The 21,687-nt window shown below is 45.1% G+C and overlaps 1 protein-coding gene across 2 annotated transcripts in view; it reads left to right on the top strand.

The window, feature by feature from the left end:
* Window positions 1–20,697, top strand: part of cadm1b (cell adhesion molecule 1b) — a 285,341-nt gene extending 264,644 nt beyond the window's left edge. For both annotated transcript variants that reach the window (XM_036536051.1, XM_036536049.1), the window contains 2 exons: window positions 19,058–19,186; window positions 20,511–20,697. In XM_036536051.1, the coding sequence (XP_036391944.1) occupies window positions 19,058–19,186; window positions 20,511–20,629 (248 nt within the window). In that variant the 3' untranslated portion in view covers window positions 20,630–20,697. The remainder of the gene's footprint in view (window positions 1–19,057; window positions 19,187–20,510) is intronic.
* The last annotated feature ends 990 nt before the right edge of the window (window positions 20,698–21,687 follow it).

The raw sequence follows: 21,687 nt of genomic DNA, 5'->3' as shown, positions 1-21,687 counted from the left end.
CTTCACAGCTGCAGTAACCTCATCACGTTCTGAGGAGAAGGATCAGGGCACTTTTCCCCAGACCAGCACAGTCGTGTAGAACAAAGTTTATCTGTGGTGTCGTTCTCGTGGTGTATAGAGCCATCAGTGTCAGAGCAGGGCTCTAATCTGAGCTTGTCATTGTGTCAGCTTCATCCAAACAGTGCTCTCTCCACGTCGTTACAAGCCTGCCTTTTTTTCCAACATAAGAGCCCCTCTTTGTCTGGCTGCAGAGCACGTTGTATTTAGCTTTGTATTTCCACAGCGCAACACATTCACTCTTTGGGAGTGAATTCTCTCTCTCTGTCTCTCTCTTTAATTTTTTCCCCCCCATTTTTTGTAGCCTAGCAACAGGCAGAGGTTTCAGGAATAAGTGGAATTCTCACTTGAGGAGGAGCAAATGCCAAGGCAAAAACAGGAAGCAGTGAAGAGGAACTTATATATCACCGCGACAAAAGGATTCTTTTTTTTTTATTACCGTTTATTTTGTCCTTTGTCAGAAGGAAATGATTTTAAGAGTTCGTGCTAGTTCGCCCTGACAGGAGTTTTTGGTCTCTTATTTCTTGTAATGTCTGTGTTTTTAACTTACTGTGAAACCGAGGCAGTGTTGCTCAAAGATTGTGAATCACAGCAGAGCTGAAGGATCATTGTTGTCAATGTTGAACAGATCAGAACACCACCTACCTGTAAGGGCGTCTCTGACAGGCTGTACTGCTTACAAAATGCAGGTGAAATGTACAGAATCTAAGCAATGTGTATGTATGTGTGTGTTTGTCTGTGCGTGTATGTGTGTGTGTATGTATACACAGTAATCCTGCTGAGAAGAGCATGCTCAGTTGATGCGTTTCCCTCTGCATGCAGCCTCTGTGAAGACCCACTGGCGCGTGACCATCACACACTTATCACAGAGGACCAATCCCGCAGATACCCGAGACCGGCGGCCATTATTGGCAGGAGTATAGAAGCCGTAATTGAGTTTAGCTTTGAACACAGCAGGACACTGAGATCTCTCAGAAGTCCTCCGGTAGATTACGGTCCCTATAGTAATCCCTGCCTGTGGATTATGGAAAAATATCTTTAGAATCAAATTCGCAATATTAGCAGTGTTATTAATGCAAATTGTGTCAGCTGATGAATAGAAAAACGTGATGTGGGGTATTATTTCAGTGCCTTTGTGTTCTTCTCTTGCTCATGATGGACTGGTGGTAGGTTTGTATAACACTGTTTCCTTTAGTATGAGAGGTCCTGCTATTTTTACTGTGTGAGATGTTATAAAGTGTTCTCAAGTGGGGTTCTATGTGACAGGCCTCAGAGGCTGAGGCGTGGACCACAGCTAGTGTGACAACACAGAAGAAAGCTACAGGCTCGCAGAAGCCACAGGGGCTTTGATGCACAGAGGGCTTCCTCGTTCCTAAATCTGAAAACCTCCCCGTTCGACACGAGCTGATTGGCCGCTGGATGCGAGGCTTCTTTTGCACACCACCGGCGTTGGCCGCCGTTGCCCTGGTGATGCCATCGCTTTGGGTGGAATGCGAGCTCCTGTGTGTTTGTTTTTGGGGGCTCTGGTTCCAAAAGGAGCGACCCAGGGGTAAGGCATAATCAGTGGCTCTGGCTTGTCCTGCAGGATGTGAGCCTTTTCCACTTTTCCCAAGCATTGTTCAGCACAAGGTGACACTCTGGGAAAGGCCTTTGTCTGTGTGGTTTGGCTTCTCACTGGTATGACCAGCGAACACCCCCTTCCTGCCAGCCCCACTCGGAAGCTGTCAGCATTGACGCGGTGAACGGTTTTGGCCCCACGTGAAGAGGGACCAGCAGTGTGACACAGTGGTCCTAGTGCAACAAAACCGCATTCTCTCTGCGCCGGTCGGCCTGTTAACCGGCGCACGGAGACTCCGGAACTCTCCCTCCATCTGGAGGTGTGACAACACCGAGAGCAGTAATTGACCACAATGTGCCAAAGAGATAATGACCCTTCTGGCTGCCGGCTCACTCAGGTGAAGCAGGAGGGCTTCAATTCCAGGGAAATTCAGCCACAATCACATTTCATTATGTTACTTTAAAGAAAGACCGCTTACAATGTAAAGGCACATAATGAGTCCTACACATTTTCAGCATCCATTATGTGTTTTTAAATATGTAAATCAGCTCTTACTATGCCATTGTTTGCTAATTAGAGTACCATTGTTTGCCAGCCAGTTGTTCGTTAGTGTTTTTTCATCTGGAAATATAAAGTTTAGACAGAATAAACTTTATTGTCCCCGAAAAGAAACTTGTCCTGGAAAACACTGTCCAGACCTCATTATTCAAGGATTATGACCTTAAAAAGTAAAGACTTTTTAGTGATATATCAGATTCTGCTATGTTCAGATTAATTATAAAATAAATAAATAGGAAATTACTCCTTAAATGTTTCCCGCTCTGGGCCAAATTCTCCTCCCCTTGCATGTGTTCTGCAGTTTGTATTTTATGCAGTTTTGTAGCCACTCACAGCTCTTAACTGACACTTTCACCGGCATCTCCAGAGCTTTTTCTGCTACCTGAAGGCATAGTAACCAGTTGGGCTTTAATGGTGTTGGTGCAAGTGGCAGGCAGATTCACCATAGCATGACCTCTGATGGGGTGATTACAGGTGGGGCATGTTCCTTGGTAATTTTTTTGAAGCTGAGAAACAGGGTTTGAGAAGGCTGAGAGCTCCATCCTATCCAAGTGCTCCACTTCTCAGCTCTTAACTCCCCATCCAGAAACCGTAATCGGGTGAGACCATGAGATTGGGGGTGGGGGGGGGGGATTGGTCGGTGTCGATGGTGTTCACAATGGCTGGCACTCCAGCCGATTATGAGCTCCATTACTTCAACAGCCACGACCCCCACCCCCTCACTCCCCACATCCCTCCACCCCAGGCCACCCACATGATGGAGTCTTGCTCCGTGTTACGCAGTGGGGTCCACGTCTCTGACAGCGCTGGCGGGGCAGTGCACACTAGAGGCTCCCCGATAATAGAACCCATTCATCTCCCTCTCCCTCTCACAGCGACTCCCTCCCTGACCATCACCCTCTCCCTCCCTCTCCCTCTCACAGCGACTCCCTCCCTGACCATCTCCCTCTCCCTCTCACAGCGACTCCCTCCCTGACCATCTCCCTCTCCCTCTCACAGCGACTCCCTCTCTCACAGCAACTCCCTCCCTGACCACCTCCCTCTCACAGCGACTCCCTCTCTCACAGCGACTCCCTCCCTGACCACCTCCCTCTCACAGCAACTCCCTCCCTGACCACCTCCCTCTCACAGCGACTCCCTCTCTCACAGCGACTCCCTCCCTGACCATTTCCCTCTCCCTCCCTCCTTCTGTCACAGCGACTCCCTCTCTGACCACCTCCCTCTCCCTCTCACAGCGACTCCTTCCCTGACCACCTCCCTCCCCCTCCCTCTCTCACAGCGACTCCCTCCCTGACCATCTCCCTCTCCCTCCCCCTCCCTCTCTCACAGCGACTCCCTCCCTGACCATCTCTCTCTCACAGCGACTCCCTCCCTGACCATCTCCCTCTCCCTCCCTCTCTCCCTCTCTCAGAGACTCCCTCCCTGACCATCTCTCTCTCCCTCTCTCACAGCAACTCCCTCCCTGACCATCACCCTTTTCCTCTCTCACAGCAACTCCCTCCCTGACCATCACCCTCTCCCTCTCACAGCGACTCCCTCCCTGACCATCTCTCTCCCTCTCTACTTGCCCCACCGTGCTCAGTGTGCTGCTTCCTTGTGTGGAGCACTGGAGGGGGGTCTGGGGGGTGTTGATGGGATGTTGCATTCATGGCCACCCCGAAAATGCTGGCTTGCTCGGCTGGCCATGTAATGGTCCCTAAACAAACATGCACATGCTCACAATGGAAAACGGTTTACAGTGTATTAGCAGCAATTAAACCCCGGCAAATGAAGAGCGCATTGGGGAGAGAGAGAGGGAACAGAGAGAGAGGGAGAGGGAGAGAGAGAGAGAGAGAGAGAGAGAGAGAGAGAGAGAGAGAGAGAGAGAGAGAGAGAGAGAGAGGGAGAGAGGGAGAGAGAGAGACAGAGAGAGAGAGAGAGAGAGAGAGAGGGAACAGAGAGAGAGGGAGAGAGAGAGAGAGGGAGAGAGAGAGACAGAGAGAGAGAGAGAGAGAGAGGGAACAGAGAGAGAGAGAGCGAGGGAGAGACAGAGAGAGAGAGAGGGAGACAGAGAGAGAGCGTATTCGGGGCACGTACGCACAGACAGTAGCACTCATTACTGTCTCCCCCCATAGAGTCACTCTCATCAGCTGCCGGGTCCTGACCTGACAGTAAGACGTTAATCAGGGAGTTCAAGATGTCTTCCTTGAGTTCAGCTGGCTGAGTGCCATGGAGCACATTGTTGTAGTGCTTCGTAGGTTTAAGAGCCCCCACTGATGAAGCACTACAAGCAGGCAAAGGGGTTGATGGGAGTTGTAGTTCATTGTCAGTCTCTTGTAATGTTATTTTGCCTGTGAAAAGTGGCAACAGCGTTACTGTTGGAGCTGCTTGTTTATAGAGCAGGGTGGGACCGTGGAATTTGGACTTTAAATGCTGATGTTCTGCGTCATCGATGTGCTCTAGTTGTATATAAGTACAGCTTTTTGGGAGCACACCTCTTCATGTCTGTATTTTTTTTTGAGGCAAAGGAAAATAAGCCATCAAAATCTGGGGCAGAGATCACTGCATGAGGTTTGGGCATGTCAAAAACTTAGAGGTGCTCTTTTGGAAAAAGAGAGAGATGCTATTTTGGAGGTTTGGATCTCCCTTGTGTATGAGAGTAGCTAGATGGACAGCAGAGATTTTGGGAAAGATGCCTTTCACTTGTTTCTCATTCATCTCTTCGTCTCTGTGCATCCTCAGAGGAAGACACACGTACCAACAACAAAGAACCCTGTCCATGAAAGCACTTTGACTTCCGTCAGTCCCAGAAAAACTTGAACGGAAACCGTGAGCTCGCTAGCTTTCATGCACACAGTACCTCAAGCTGGACTCACGCACACCTCACACACCCTCATTCACAACTCACACACCTCACACATACACACACACACACCTCACACACACCCTCATTCACATCTCGCACACACCACACATGCACCACACACGCACCCCACACAGACAACTCACACACACCTCACACACCTCACACATACATTAGTTACACTTCATTTAAGCCTCATGCACACCATGTTGTGCATATTCACCCTTCCCTGTAGTGCTGTTTTGAACGTATTTGTCACACATGCAATTGCAGAGCTGAAAAGTGACACTTACAGTGGTGTTTCGAGGCAGTGAAGTCATTCACTGTGACAGGAGATGGCCAGGTTTAACATACGGTGTTAAACATCAGCATTACATTTACATTATTGTAATTTAGCAGACACTCATATCCAGAGCACTTTACAACAGCAGCTAATAGAGTGGCATGAAAAGTTTCACTGGACACCACTAACCACACATGAACGAGTATCAGTGCCAAACATGGAGCTGGGATTGCAAGTGCGCTCCTAGATCAACATGTAAGTGTGACGCAATATATATGACAGAGAGACTATACCATTTAATACAGATTTACCAGATTTAATACACATACCCTGAAGTAAACCTCAACATATGTAATTACACATAACACTGAAGTACAGTTCCACATTTGTAATTTCATATTTCATATGTGTATATGATGGAGGAAGCATTTCTGGGGTAGCTGGTCTTACGGCAGTGGCCGCTGTGGGGGGGAGGGAGAGCCTACCCCCCCCCCCCCCCCCCACCCCCACCCACACCCACCTCCTCAGTTTGCTCCCAGAGAGGGGAGCTTGATCCCAGATTAGCCCTGACAGTCCTCCCCTCCCTTCCCCTCCAAGGGAGAGCAGCTAATTAAAGTCTCCGGTGAGGAATGTTTTATCCACATCTTTGCATTTTCAATACATCGTCTCAAAATAGTGTATTTAGATGGTTTAGGATCAGGGCTTGTAACCCAAAGGTTGCCGGTTCGATTCCCATATGGGGCAATTGGTGCTTAACCCAAAGTGCTTTAGCAAATATCCAGCAATATGGATGGATATGTTGGGGGGAAAAAAAGTTTGCTTGCATAAGAGTTTCTGCTAAGCAAACAAATAAAAAGGAAAGGAAAAGGAAAAAATGATGAGACAAGGAAGAAGTGACAACAGGAGGTAACCTCAGTTCACTCCAATCAGGTGTTATTTACATGTTTCTACCAACTCTCATTACTCAAAGAGTGTTGCACTGTGCAGCATCAGCCAAAGAAGCCCCACAAATCTAGACATATGGAAGATCGCTGATGTCGAGCATTATGGGTAATTCACTATTCAGAAAATAACAGTATGGCATACTTGTTTTGTCCCAAAGGGGTTGTACCATCCAGAAAATATAGAATTATGGTGACACCCTTGACACATTACTTAAATCGTTATACAATGCTGTACTATACACAGTCTGCAGTGTGTGTCTGTCTGTGGGTGTGTGTGTGTGTATGCATATGTGCGTGCGCACAGTATGTATGTGTATTTGAGAAACTCCTCTCAGGAGACCATTCTTTAACCAGCTTGTGAAGGTTTTCTCCCATTTTCTCTTCCAATGTGCATGCTTGGCGTAGTTCTCCCCACTCACGTCTGTAAATATAGGTCCCTGCAAGGTCTGTGCAGTAATGATAAGGCTACAGGCGATCTGTGACAGAGAACAGCACTGCAGTAGCCATGATGAACAGACAGCCGCCACAATAAAAGGGGATTTAAAGTTAACCCTATTAGTTATTAGCCTTCCATTCCTCTGGAAGCTCTGATCAATGTGTCTGCTGTGTTTTATTTCTTAGGCAAACTGTTTCGCTCCCATGAAGTCTATAAAAGCTTTTCACATTATTAAAAACCTTAGAGGATTCAGCAAACATCAGCCCCTAATCTAGAAACACCGGGATTTCTGGCAAGTCCTCCTCACTCTCTCGGGTATCTGCTGTGATCCCACAGGTATAGTTCTGTGGTCAGAAACTGTCTGAATTATTGCAGCCATTACTACACAAAGCACATTATTGATCTAGCTACAAGGAAATATTTGAACCATTCATTTTCTTCAGCGATGGTAAGATTAGATGAATCCCACATATTTTCCATGAGTCTTACCGTTCGACTTATTTTCAGATTCTTAATTCATCGTTTAGCCCCACTAAATCATATTTTTTGCACAATCATTTTCACCAGCTATAATAATTTTGCTCAATACCTTGTCTTTTTTTTTCCCCAAACTGAACCACACATTTGACACATTGTCTTTTCCTTGGCTGCCTTTAGATAGATGTGTCTGGGATTTACTCAGCTGGTTTATTGCAATTATGGACCTTCAAAAGGTGCAGTCTACCTTGAATTCGCCATAATATTGAGGCAGAATAGTCCAGAGTGTCTTACTTGGCTTGCGTGTCATCCATTTATACATGTGGATATTTACTGAAGCTATCCGGGTTAAGTGCCTCGCTCAAGGAGACAACAGCAGTTCCCCACCTGGGAATCAATCCGTCAGCCATATGGGGTGCGAGCCCTGATCCTTCCCACGATGCCACACTGCTGCTGCCAGATTACAAAGCCATTTACTGCTGTGAGGCTGCATTTCTGTTCACCGTGCGCTCTGTTAAAACAGGAGCCACCACAATCTGTGACCATGAGAGAGCTGCGAGAATTTAAACCCCAAATCGCAGCATCTGATTCGCCAATGGGGGGCGTGATTTCACATTTGGGGGTTGGCTTCTCGCTGACACATCAAATGGGCTCACCAGATGGTGGTAAATGACTGGAGTTTTGTTCAGGACCGCTGTGATCATTAAGGGTTTTTACCCTCTCTGTATCTATCCTTTATTGTGGAATGGCACATAGCTCCACTAAGTCACAGTTTGGCCAAAGGTTACAACTGTTGTGTGCCCCCAACTGGCCTCCTATTTTGCTGAAAAATAAATAAGACGGGTCTCTGCATGGGTCAGGCTTTTATTGTCATTTTACTGTCTGCAGTTGGGGCAAGCCAGTGCTTCTGCTGTTTCTATATGTACACATACTGTACAAGGGTACATTGGACTTTCTCAGGACAACATTCCATCCTGAAATTCTGCCTGGAAGGGTCCCAGTTTCTGGTGCTGTCGTCAAAGTCAGCTTTTCTTTGTCTCACCTGTTTGCTTTGCTGTGTATGACACTGCTGTGGTGTTTGCTCAGCCGTTGTACTGAATGTTAGTTTCGGAGGATGTTTGTGTGTGATGTAGTAATACTGCCAACACAGAAAAGAAGTTACAATGTCATTTTTTGTCATGTTATTACAGATGGATTCCAGGCGTTTACAGACTAAATCAGCTCTTTTTTTTAGCACAGTTGCCTGGGCTTTCCTATTTAGGTATTGACTTTTTATTGCAGGAATTTTACCTTATCAAAACTGTGAGCTGTTTGATATTAGATTTAATCACCATAATCACTGTTGGTGCCCAGAACATAAACATGCCTTATCTGGTTTGTAGGTTTTAGCTATAGAGCCTATCTCTGGATTCCTTTAAGAGTGTTTACATATTCACTTTTCATTGGCACAGTCTTACCTTATCTGGCTGAGTCACTTGATATTGGATTATTTGATAACCATAAAAAGCTTTTGATGCTCAGACCATAAAGACACTGTATCTGTTTTGTAGGTTGTAGTTTGTATTTACAGGGCTTATCTTCTGAATTTCATAACTGGAACAGATGAAATTGAGAAAAATGGATCTGTCCTTGTCACTGGGCTTATATGACCTGTGGTGTCCGAGGGCATTAAGCTCATATTTTGCTTCCTGTCTCTTCTTTCAAGACAAAATATGCATAACAGTAAGCTACTACACATACATACATATACACACATACACATCTTTGGAGGAGGGGTCTAAATAGAAGATTTAATCAGCTGTCTCTTAGCAAACATTGTCAGCTGTCTGAACTGTTTACTCCATACTCATATTGAAAATAAGATGCACCAACTTCTCTAAACGCTGTCCAAACAACATAAAACAACATCACAGCTTATCACGTGCACAGCATGCATTACACTAAAAGCGAAGTGTAATTTAGCATCAGTGAGAGGGTGAACAACAGCATTTATAATTAATTTCACTACAGGTTTAAACAGGATTCAGATTCACGCAAGGAAGATGGGTTCAGGAAATGTATCTTCAGTAGCTTTGGCAGGATATGTAACACGTCCCTGCAGGGCATTGACTTGCTCAGTCCTGAAGTGGGCTTTGTGGTTGTTTCTGTGTGTCAGGGCTGTGAGAGTGAAGAAGGAGGAGGTCAGTCCCTAACGACACGCACCCTAATCAGGAATTCCTAATTAGAAGATTAAAAGATCTCATTAGGAGATCTCCTGTCTTTCCAATTGTTCGGCTGGAGGATCATTTGAAATGAGCCTCCATATCCTAGAGGTTGATGTGTTTTCCTCCATCAAATTTCTCATTGGCTTCGGTTTGCGCTAGTGACCCATTTTACTCGCCTGTGTTCCTGATGTCCCAGCCATCTCCCTGTGCAATTCATGTGTCAGAGCATGGCTGTGAGATGTAGCCCACTGCATTCACATGTCCAGTGTTACATTACATTTGCTGAAGCTTTGGCGGGTGCTCTTACAAAGGTTACATTTTTTACGTTATCCATTTATACAGCTGGATACTCACTGAGGCAATTCTGGGTTAAGTACCTTGCCCAAGGGTGCAGCAGCAGTGCCCCAGCAAATCAAACCAGCAACCTTCCGGTTACAAGCCCTTATCCTTACCACTATGCTACACTGCTGCCCTGCCACCACAGTGTAAAAAGCCCAGACACCTTACAAGGTGTCACCTTGTGGGATGGGATTTCTTGCCACGCTTTCACACGCCCATTTTAAACTGCCTTGACATGAACTGTTAACAGTAGTTTGGTAGTTTTGTGGTCCACACCCCAGTGGAGGAGCACTGTGACCCCTGCTCCAGCTGGGTCAGTGGGGCTGTGGTCTGTGGCCCACACATCTTGGGTAGCGGGCACGCGTTCATGGGACCCAGACTGACAGGATCTCCTGCGAATCTGTCTCTTTGCGTGACACGGCCACTGTCTTAGCTGTCTAGTTAGACCCTATCGGCACGTGTGAAGGCCAGAAATGCCATGCCTTTGTCAGCGCTCCTCGTTAGAGCAGGAGACAATCACGCGAGGAACGCAGGAGGAACACACATGCACGCACTTAAAACACTGTTTTAATAACACACCGTTTCATCCGCATCAGAAATGTACACCATTCCAGCAGTATATTTGTTCAAATCTAAAATCCGCTGGATTTTTTGCTCTTGCAAAAAAAAAAAAAAAATTTTAAGAAGTAAAATCTATTTCCAGTTTTACCAAGTATAACTATATACACATATACTCATGTATAATGTATGATAATAACTATAAATTTACAGTGGGTGACCAAACCTCCCTCTTGCTCATCTGAGAGAAATCACAGATCTAGTGAGCTTGTGTGCGGTCATTAATTCCAAAATTAATATATACAGCTCTACAGAACTGTGACGAATACTGGCGGGATGAATTATTTCATGATTAATCGACAAATGAAATGTGGGAGTGTTCCTCTCTTTTCTTCTCTTTTCTTCAAAAAGACGTTACATTTAATCAGGGTTTCGGACGACAGTGTGGCTACATAGCCACGGCTTCATTTACAGTCATTAGCTGTTATTCACAGATCAATAATCTGCTCCAGATTTAACACTATGGCTGACGTCGGACAGAAAAAAGATATTGGAGTTGTTGTTGCCGTGGCGACTTGCCATGAAGACTGGAGTGGGAAAGGCTTCAGCCCGCAGCGGCGCGGCTTAGCCATGTTTCTGCATGAACGCTGAGAGACGCGAGAAGAAAGATGATAATGGGCCAGACAAATACGATTTTAATTGTCCACCAGGGGGTTAGCATCTGATGCTGCATGTGTTTCATTTGAGAAAGTTATTAGAACTTGGCAACAAAACGCCCAAGTCCAGGGTGATAAAAGCCACAGTGCGCTTATCCCGAGGACGCAAAGTAATTGACTTTGAGAGAGAGATAAAGTGTTGCCAGGGGCCGCTAAACTGGAGGACGGGGTGTGGAGGGGGCGGGGGGGGGGGGTGGTGGGGTGGATGTTTTGGGGTCAATATATTTCCATCCCTCATCAAACCGGAAACCCAATAAAAGGGAAAGAAGGGAATTTGATAGCCTCTTTTAGCCCCAATCAGTCAAAAATAATGAAACGCATATTTCAGAACACGAAACCAGCTCTGCGTGGGGATATTACCCCCTGCGGTGTTTGTTTGGTGTAGAGTTCACCTCTCACGCGCGTTCGTGTGCGGGTTCATTGGCAGCTCTGCAACCCGACCAGAGCGGCCAGATGAGCAGCACCTTCTAAAGAGAGATCAGAGGTCTGACTCATCCTTAAGATCAGGACGGCTTATGCGTCCCCGTATCTGTCAGCCTGAAAGGACTGCACCGGGATCAGCCTGAGACCAGAGCAGGGATGCTTGTTTGTCACAGGTTATGTGTGTAAAAGCACAGATTTCCCAGTCACATGAACGCGTGATCCGTCATAGCGAAGCTGGGTTCTTTATGGCTCAAACCCCAGCCTCCGCAGATGTCTAAACCCCTTATATATCCTCACACGAAAAAAAAAAAGAGTGAAGAAGGATGTGTTAGTGGACAGCAGAGCCCAATATGTGACACTTTTTGAGATGGATTGTGGGAGATATGATCACTGACATTGGTCTCCCTCACCACCTTTCTGGCCCCTTGAGCTGGCCATATTATAGAAAAAAAAAAACAGACACAAGATTGTTTAATATCGAAGGAGAGATTCACCACCTGCTGCGGATCGGAGCAGGTATTGTTCGGGATGACAGCAGAGATGGGAAGGAGTGATGAGCCTCTGATCCAGCCAGATTGTGGCGTGAGATGTCTTTGTTGGCCTTCTTCTGTTCGCCAGCTGCTTACAAGCAACAGTCATGAACTCTATCAGGAGTGGGCATTTGAGAAACCCAGAATAACAGCACTCGCCGTGTGTGAACCCCATGCTGGTTCTTTTGTGCTCAGAAAAGCCTCTCTTTTGTCGTTCTGCAATGTTTTCACGTTGCCTCTCTCCCGCACCCACAGGTCCTGAGGTCATGTTGAGCGTCCTGCTCAGATGTTTTTTTCCCCAGTCCTTATCTAGACTTTGAACGATGAATCAAATGTCATGGCTGTTTCTGCCTCTTCACTTCTTATTGTTCCAGGATGGCAAAGAATATCTTTTTGAACGTCTATTGTCTCCAATAGGTCACTCCTCCTCTTGTACTCTTTGCAGAATGATTTTCTTTTTTTTTCCTTGTTTGAAAGATTTTTGGTATGAAGTCTTTAAAGGTTTTGAAGCAAGACTTTCCCTAACATCCAGGCAAGAGGGCGCAAACAGAGCTGAAAACTGATTAAACATTAAACCTGCGGGCAGTGCGTATAGAGCATATTTATTTTGGCCTTCCAGACAAGATAGATGACCATCTCTGCTGAGCCAGCTGTCCCCTCAGATCCTCACAGAGTGGCGAATCACTTTATGAAAATAGGTAAAGTACTAAAAACTGTCATCAAGGAGCAGAAAGTAGGGACAGGAGTTGAACTGAAATAACTCTGACATTGATATCCTAGTTTTTAATGCGCGGTCATGCCTTAGCCTTCAGTGCTGTGTATCAGAACTTGTCATGTTTTACAAAGGGCATTTCAGAAGGCACCAGGGGTGATTCTGATCCACCTCAGGAAAACTTTTTGGTTGGACGTGTCAAGCATGTACAAACAGCCATCTAAGAGCCACAATGTGTTCTGTGCACACCCAAGCTAGCTCTCACTGGTCTTCATTTTTTAAGCACTTAATGATTTTTTTCAAAGCTGTAATTACAGTTGATCTACAAGATAAGTGATAAAGTGTATGGTGAACTGGAATTTTGTCTTTCAAAGAGGACACCTAGATGTCTTAAAAGGCTCACTCCACTGTATTAAATCACAATTTGATTTAAAACAGCTGATACGTGTTTTCTCCCATCTTAAATGGAACCGTTTTTCTGGAATGTTCTCTCGGGTAAATCGCACAGGAGATGAGGCACTTCAGAGGCAGCCAGAAGGAGGCATCAGCATGATGGCCGCGTTAGCACTTTGAGATGCAGTCACTCTGTTTTGATTGATATTCTACCTTCTTATTGATTTTGTTCCCACCGACACAGTCTGACTCAGTGCACAGTCTTTGCTATTAGCTGGTTTTATTGGTCGCGAGCACGGCTGTGACTGGCAGGTGAATGTTTCAGGGCTGTGTCTGAATCAGTCGGCAGCCAGAGGCTTTTTTCTTCCTTTCACGACTGCGGGGCTGTTGCTCAGAGCTCGCGGGCTGTGTTTCTGGTGACAGCACGCATAGCCTATTCCATGACACTGTGCAGAGACCGAACTGCGGATCTCTCTGTTCCTTCAGTCTGAAAGCGGCGTGCAGACACCTTACCTTTCAGACGCGTCACAGCTCACACCTGACATGTCTATAGCCCCCGTCACAATATGCTCAGCGCGCAATGGGCTTTTTCCAGAACATGAAACTGATCCTTCACAACCCAAAGGCAGGAAGTATTTTAAATAACTCATCGGTGATACTGTTTCCATGTTTGCGGAGCAATCACACATGATTGCATTATATATTTATTTTCTCGACATGCACCCTGATTGAAGGTAACTTGTATAACTCACATATTCATTTTTCATATGATGCATTTATACAGGTAGATGCCTAATGAAAGTATTAGGCTTTACGGTACAGCTGGGTCATGCTAGGAATCAAAGCAATATTTTGGGTTGCCAGCTCAGTCTCATACCCCTCCACCACGCTGCCACGCCCTGCTATAAATGTTTGCCAGTGTGTAGAACAATTTGTGTTCGATAAAAGCGGAATTTGGTGTCAGACACGTCAGGTTTGTAATTTTCTCAGGGAAGTTAAATGGCTTTGACAGCACTCAGATGTCACACCGTATGTTGGGTCAACTCCACGGCTCCCTCCGATTTTCCAGAACCTGTTCGGTTAAAGAGCAGCAGGGGAGGACCAGAGCGCTGCGCTAACATCACACTTATCCCCCCCCCCCCCCCCCCCCCCATGTGCTGAGCAGAAATTACCCTTCCTTCCCTGCACAGACACTCCAATCTAAAGTCAATTTGTGTTGAGCACTCAGTCTCTCAGCCTCTCCTGAGTGCTGCTCATCCCAGCCCTTCTGGCAGCCAAAGAAAGGGAGACGAATGAAACTCAAGACAGGGGTGTGACTCTGGATTTGGCGAGCACAGACTAGAATCTTCTTTGAAGCGAGAGCATTCGTTACTGTTATACTTACGTTTCTTTGCACTTATTTTTTAGTTCCTCGAGTTTCTGTGCTTTATATCATCCTTTCCCTTTTTTCGTTTCTCATCTTCATACTGTAATCATGTGGGTATATGAAATGGTCACATTTTATACAAATTAGGATTTGAAATGGCCGCGTTGGTGTGTATGTTAGTAAATAAAACTCAGGAAATGTGTTTGGCTGCAAGTATCAAGCATGTATGAATAAACCTTTTTAAGGGCCATTTACTTTGGTTTTTTCTGGTGTATCCATATTTTGCCAAGGGTTCATCTCCCCAAAAAAATCTTAAAATCAGTTGCAAGCTTCAATGAGATACACGTGCAAAAGTATAAATGTACCACTTATTTTAAAACCACAGCTTTTAAGATATCTTGTGGGAATGGAAAATATCAGGAAAAAAGGAAGGAGAGAATGCTTTCGATATCACTGTTCTGTGTGTGCTGTTGGCACAGAGCCTCTGAAAACGCCATGCAAACGCGATGAGAACGCTTGCAGAATAACCATGTTGGCCTCAATGATTGCTTCTGCCGGATACCTCCCGGGTTTAAGGCTCTGATTGCTCTCCTGTTGGGAGCTGGGGATTGTGGGTAGTGGAGATGGAGGTGACAGCGTGCGTGTGCCAGTGGCCGCCGGTCGCTTTCAGGTTTCCACAGCTGCTGTTATGGCTGGCAATCCCTCTTTAATTAGGGACCTCTCTCGCAATGCCCATGGAACATGCATGGGAGCCCTGCAACAGTGCATGCTTCATTCTACTGCCACGCAAATGTGTACATGTGTGACAGAGTGCTGTCACTACGGTTGAGTACGCGCTCTGACTGCCATACCAGCGAGCCTGGCTCTTTGGCGTTGCGGTCAAGTTGCAGGTTTGGCACCCCGTAGACCCGGGTTCGAGGTCGGGTGGGGTGACTGCTCTCGCCCTTCGCTACAACATGGATAGAGAGATCGTTTTTATTTCCCTCGTAACTTTAGATTGCAGCGCACATAATTTCCAGGACAGGACAGCACTCATGTGTTGGCGCTGGCCTTTCTTCCAGCCATCACAAACATCTGCTTGTGTTAATGACCCATCTAAAAGCACAGCGCAGCACATGTAATTAAAACGTCTCGTTTTAGTTCATTTAGATGGGACCATTTTCGGGAGCCACATAAAAATACCAAATTATTATGTAAAATATCCAGTGGTCCACAGGCAGAATAGCTGCAGCGGATTGGGGATTAGTTGTTTTTAGGTAAACAGGATTTTCGGACCATCTGGCTCTTAAACGAGAAGACCAAACATATTTCATAGGGCTGGGGGGGGCATTTGGTTAAATTTTGATGATATGCTTATGCAAGGTTCAAGAGAGGCGCACCTGTTTTTGCCTCCCAGCAATTTGCCAAAAAAAGAGGAAAAACTCCATCAGCTCAAGCTCTTAATTCTCCCAGTGTGGACAAACAGAATGACTACAAGGGTTGTGAACCCCTGGCTTGTGGAGAAGAGGAGGCTGCTGCACGGAGACAGATGAGAAGAGACAGTCTTATTCTTCTCTCAGACCGTTTCTCGACTTACATTAATTAGCGTGAAGCCCAAGCCGTTACAGTAAATGACCAGGGAAGGTGTCAGACTCACAGAGAGAGAGACGCGGACACCCCTAGCCTTAGAATTGCTTGGACAGAGGGGGTGGTGCGGGTGGGGGGGGGGGCGGGGGGGGGTCCTCTAACACATCGGCTTCTGTTTATCCCTGCCCCCTCCCCTGGCCGGCACAAACCAGTTTGCATTAACATCTTAATAGGAAAAAGTGTTAAAGCACGTCTTTACCTCTTCTTGGACAAGAGCGAATTAGGTGTCAGATGGATTTCTGCTGACTGTAATTGAATCTGTCTCCACGGAAAGGGATTCTGAAGTGAAAAATAAGCTGTTAGGATGATCAGCTAATGTTTTGGCTGCGTTTGGGCAGGTAGTGAAGCAGTCTGGCGCGCCTGGGCTCACTTTAACGTTGTTTATTAGGAGGGGCTGGATTTTTTCTCTTAACCTGTGTTATTCCTAATAAATTGCATCGTAAAGATTCCAGCTTTTGAACTCCCACAGGAGATCTGCAGCTTGCAGTTTTCAGCCTGAGACAAGCGTCTGGAATATGGAGAAGTCCTCTAGACTGTTTACTTTGTGTGTGTGTGTTTTTTTCTTGCTCCCTTGCTTTGCTGTCATTTATGTTTTAATTTTATTGGGAGAGCAATTTTATGTGACTCTAAAACTTATGCTGCTTACCCATAAAGCCCTCTCCCATACACTCTCCCCCTTATCTCCCATCAAAAGCGTTTAATTTCAGAGCAGACTGAGATATTGATGAGAAATCTTAGCTCCTATTTTATGCACTAAAGAAACCTCCCTTCTCTCAACTCCACAAACCACCATTAACTTCAGTTGTCATGGATCCCCACACTTGATCAATACGCTTCAGATATTATAAGGGTTTGGAGCTGTATTGCCTTGCCTTGGTCCTTTACAGCAGAGGCATAAATCTCTCTTAAAAATGGACTGAGATTCACTCTTTTAGTCTTGTGGGCAAAATGTATTTCTATTCCTGTGACTGGAGAGAGTGTGTTGGGGGGGGGGGGTTTGGGGGGGTAGATTTATTTGCCGAGCTGTGCTTGGTCGGAAAGATTGAAGATCAGAACCTTCAGATATCACTTCACAAATCATGTGCACCTGCGAATATTTTACTGTTTCGTCTGCTGTTCTGTTTAAATGGTGGGGCATGTTCCGTATTTCACTTTAATGGAACTGTCAGGAAACATTTTACAAAAGCACTTTTTGGGAGGAAAAAAAGGCCCTATTAATGTGAGATACCAGAATATGCAACCATGTACAGTAGAGACCAGTGTGGAAAGGAGGAAACGCTATCTGTTAACTGTTTGGAAGCAGGTTGCACCGTTAATTACTGCAGAATTATAACTAACCAATAAATACATGTTAAAATCATAATTCCATAAGTGATATAGGCTGCAGGATCCCTGAGTATAATCACGGTCCAGTATCTCAATATGCCCACAGTGACAGAGTCATTTTCAGTTCATTAATGGCATTTGGGCAAATGATGTGTTCTAATTTTAAAAGGTAATTCATCTTGGGCCTGACATTTCTGCGCTTGATTGAGATACCCATCAGATTCATTTTTATTTGCAATATTTGACTGGAAAGGTCAAGGCTGTTTAGTCCATAAGAGAATCAGGGAGCCTCAGATAGGTGGTATATGTTATGCCTAACATACAGGAGGATCTATAGCAAACTGTATGTGTGTGGAAGGTTAGTGAAGGTAGAGGGAAAATGTTGAAATGAGAATGATGTTTATAATAAAGAGAGTGTAGGCAATGGGGGCTGTGTCCTGTAAAAAGCATTCTTTACAAAAGAAGTACCCCGCAATGCAGTTATTGCACTGGTGGCACAGGAAATCACATACCAAAGAAAAAAAAAGCATTTTCATATGCCTGGTGCTGCAATATTCATCTCTGGATAATGGGTTTAGAGTGCAGAGCTTTTTGCTTTGTAGAACGCATGCATCTTTGTGGAAAGGTGATAGGTTGCTGCTTTCTGCTCTGCGTCACAAGAATATGCCCAGGAAAATGTGCTTTCTCCCATTTCCTTTGCAGAGTGATGTGTCTGGCATTTTTACTGAAATGATTTCAAAATGAGTCGCGAAAAGTTGAAATTGTAGAAATGAACTTAAGGCGAGTTGTTCAAAGTGAAAGGAAAAGTGCATTGGAGACAGATTGTTGACTGTTTTGTGCCTTATCTTTGCGTGACATATTTTAAGCAAGAATTCAATTGCGTCGTCTACAGAGCAAGATGTACATGGCTGATGCACATTCCTATGAGTTCTGTGGGAGCTGAAATTAATGAAAGCAGTTGTGTTAAAATAGAAATAAAATGCGGAAAGGAATGCCTGTCTTTATTCATTTCTCATAGCTAAGGATAGAATACCGTGCTAGTTAGAGTGAATGCCTCCTTAATTACTCATTTTAATGTATGTAGCTATACCAGCTACTTCCCACTCATCATAGCACACATTGCAGTTACCTTGGTGAGCAAAAAAAACCACCGGCCACCATGTATGCCAATAGCCTTCCAACCATTAAAAACATAAAAATATTTAAATGATCCTCATCTCTAAGTAACACATTTGTGGTTATGCAGTAATGTGTTTTTGTTTGAGACGAAAGGAGGAAGTCTTTAAAATGGCAGTGCTCCTCAGTCATCCAGTGACTGATTTACTGAATGAGCAGTTTTGCAAGTTAATGGCAGTACTGTCCATTACCACTACAGGACATAAAATGGTTAGCACAGTAGAATTACCTGTTCAGTGAACTTGCAGTGATTTTGTGTTGTTTTTAAAGTGCATTAGGTTTGTGGCTGTTCAACACATTCTCCTCTAATAAACCCAACAGGTACACGTCCTCCATTTTTATTAGCTGGTGTCAAATACAGCAATTCACTTATGCCGTGTTAAAAACAAGAATCCAGTGCATTGTTCATAATGTGTACAACCAAGGCTAATTACTCAAGCCCAAGATTTAATGAGGATTGGGGATCCCAGCCTATGTTTGTTTTATGTTTTATTAATTCATTCATTATCTTTTTGTCCTCCTTTCTCCTTTAGATTCCAGAGCGGGAGAAGGGGCACCGCAGAAGATGGACCACGCGGTGATCGGGGGGGTCGTGGCCGTGGTCGTGTTTGCCATGCTGTGTCTGCTGATCATTCTGGGACGGTACTTTGCGAGACACAAAGGTAAGTGACTCACAAAGGCTCCCTAAATGACTCACAGAGCAAACCTACTTCACCGGATATGTTCTCACCAGTCTCTTCTGGGCAGATGTTCAGGTGCAAGCCAAGGATGTAGGTTATATAAATCGGCTAATATAGAGAGGCATATGATGTCAGCGAGACATTTCTGCTCCAAAGGAGGTTCACTTAGCTTTAGTGATGTTCCTTCATGTCAACTTCAGCTGTTTTGGTGAACAAAATTGGGTCCATCTCTGGTCTCTACAGTGTTGTCCTCTGCATTGACTTCTCCAAAATGGCAGACAGGCTGATTTTGTGTTTTTGGAGTTAGGCTTCAGGCTGTGCTCCAATTTGGCCCGTTTAATGTGGGATATTGCCTTATTGCCTTTATTACACAGGTCGAGATTGATTTTGCAGAGGCTCATGGGATACCTAAAATGAGTAATCCCGTGGGGAAAGAGATTGAAAGAGGACGAGCGTATTATCGTTTGATGGGGTGGTCCTAGGACGTGAGCAAAGCCATCCGAATCTCTGTTTTTTCCTCTCCTGCTAATCAGGATCAGCTCCACGTTCTCAATCCATCAGCCTATGCCCATCCAGCAGCTGGCAAACAAATTTTTACATGGAATCAATTAGAACAGATGTGCATTGTAATCACTTCCTGATGTGGATCCATACTGTATAACCGTGAGGGCATGCTGAGGAAATGGAAACCCAGTTTATCTGTTGAAATGAAATCAAGATGCTTATATATCAGAAAAAGTGCCAGGCCAGTTAAGGAACCACTTCCCAGAGGGCTGCAGGCTGGAATCACTAATATCAGAGACACAATTAGATAATACGTGAAAATGTGAGCTATAGAAGTTACCCTAAATAAGCATGCCGGCTAGGCAAATTAAAAGCATATGTTCATATCTGTGACACATGTACAGTGGGTACAGTACAGTACACAGGCACAATGTTTGATTACTTTATTCAATATTTTCTTAGTGGATGCCCTTACAGAGAGCTGTTTACAAAGCTCATATTTTTAGATGCTATCTCTTCCTACAGCTGCATTCAAGTGCATCCAGGCATTCACCTGGGAATCAGACCTGCAACCTTTGGGTTGTGCACCCTACTCCTTTATCTGAGTACCACACTGCTGCCTTAATGTCCTTCGCACTTCATCTGAGTCTGATGCAGTAAAGAATCTTTATGCTAAGGTGCTTCTGTTTGTTGTATATAAATATACTGCAGTATATTGTAGATCTCTCTCTTTACAAATCTGTTTTGCTATAAATCCTACGGGTCCTGGCTTATTTTTGAATGTGTGTCATTTCCCCAAAAGGCACCTACTTCACCCATGAAGCCAAAGGAGCCGACGATGCAGCGGATGCCGACACGGCCATCATCAACGCCGAGGGCGGCCACAACAACTCAGACGAAAAGAAGGAGTACTACATCTAACTCCGCCCAAGCTGACCAGCCTGGGACACCAGGCGCTGGGCTGCTTTAGGGCGGGGTGGGAGGGCAGGGGGAGGGGTTTCCTGGGGAGGGGGATTATGGGATGTGTAGTCCAACTTGTGCAGCTGAGTAAAAGATGAGGTGTGCAACCGAAGAGAAGGGGGTACGGGGTGGGAGGGGGGGGGGGTTGTGTTATTTTTGGGTGGGTGGGGGGTGGGGGGGTGGGTAGGGGTTCAGGAGAGCAAAAGGGATGTTGCCAGATATCACTGTAGAGAGCTTCACCGTTCAACACCACCCAAACTGCTGGTACGAATTTTGTTCAGTTCAACCATTTGCAGAAAATTCTGTGCCTTGTTATATATTTTTTTTTCTTAACATTTATTTACCTCCCACACCCTCTGCATCATCCACACGCTGTTGGCTTTTCCTGTTAGGTAAAATGACACGCTGCCTCTGTGAATTTACCCTCACTAATCACACAGCCTCTCTCCTGCATATCCAGCTCTCATAAGATCTCCCTTCCTCTCTGTGCTGTGAACAGGTCAGCCTACAAGCTGTCATTTTTGTTTGGAAAACGTCAATAACCCCAGAATGCAAAAGTATTAAGTGTATTCAGAATGCTTTTGTGCATATAGTTATCAAATTTATAGCGCATATAATTAATAACCAACCTATCGAAGGAAAAGCAATCTTTAACACAAAAATAGTTTTACTTTTTTTTTCCCCAGCTCTCAAATCTGGACAGGAAGAGAAGAGCAAATTGATCCTGAATTTGCACTGTTTGTTTTTTGGTTATTGTTTTGCCACTCCTGTCCTTGACAGTCCCATTTTGGTTTGAATTTAGCATTATGTCTGTGTTTCTGTATTTGATTCGTGTGTCAGAGGAGACGTGCTAGAGTACAGTGTCAAAACTCACTGACAACACAGTGAGGCAACAGTATGTGCTTCAGTTACACTGTAGAACTGCAGTAAACTTTAGAAACTGTTCCCTGTTGTTATTTAAAGCTGAATGGAGTTGCAAATACAGGTACCATTTTCCTAATGTCAATAGCAAATATATA

The sequence above is a fragment of the Megalops cyprinoides genome, chromosome 9, assembly GCF_013368585.1.
Source record: "Megalops cyprinoides isolate fMegCyp1 chromosome 9, fMegCyp1.pri, whole genome shotgun sequence".
Lineage (NCBI taxonomy): Eukaryota > Metazoa > Chordata > Actinopteri > Elopiformes > Megalopidae > Megalops > Megalops cyprinoides.
The sequence above is the reverse complement of the archived record's forward strand: the minus strand, read 5'-3'. Positions and strand labels throughout refer to the sequence as shown.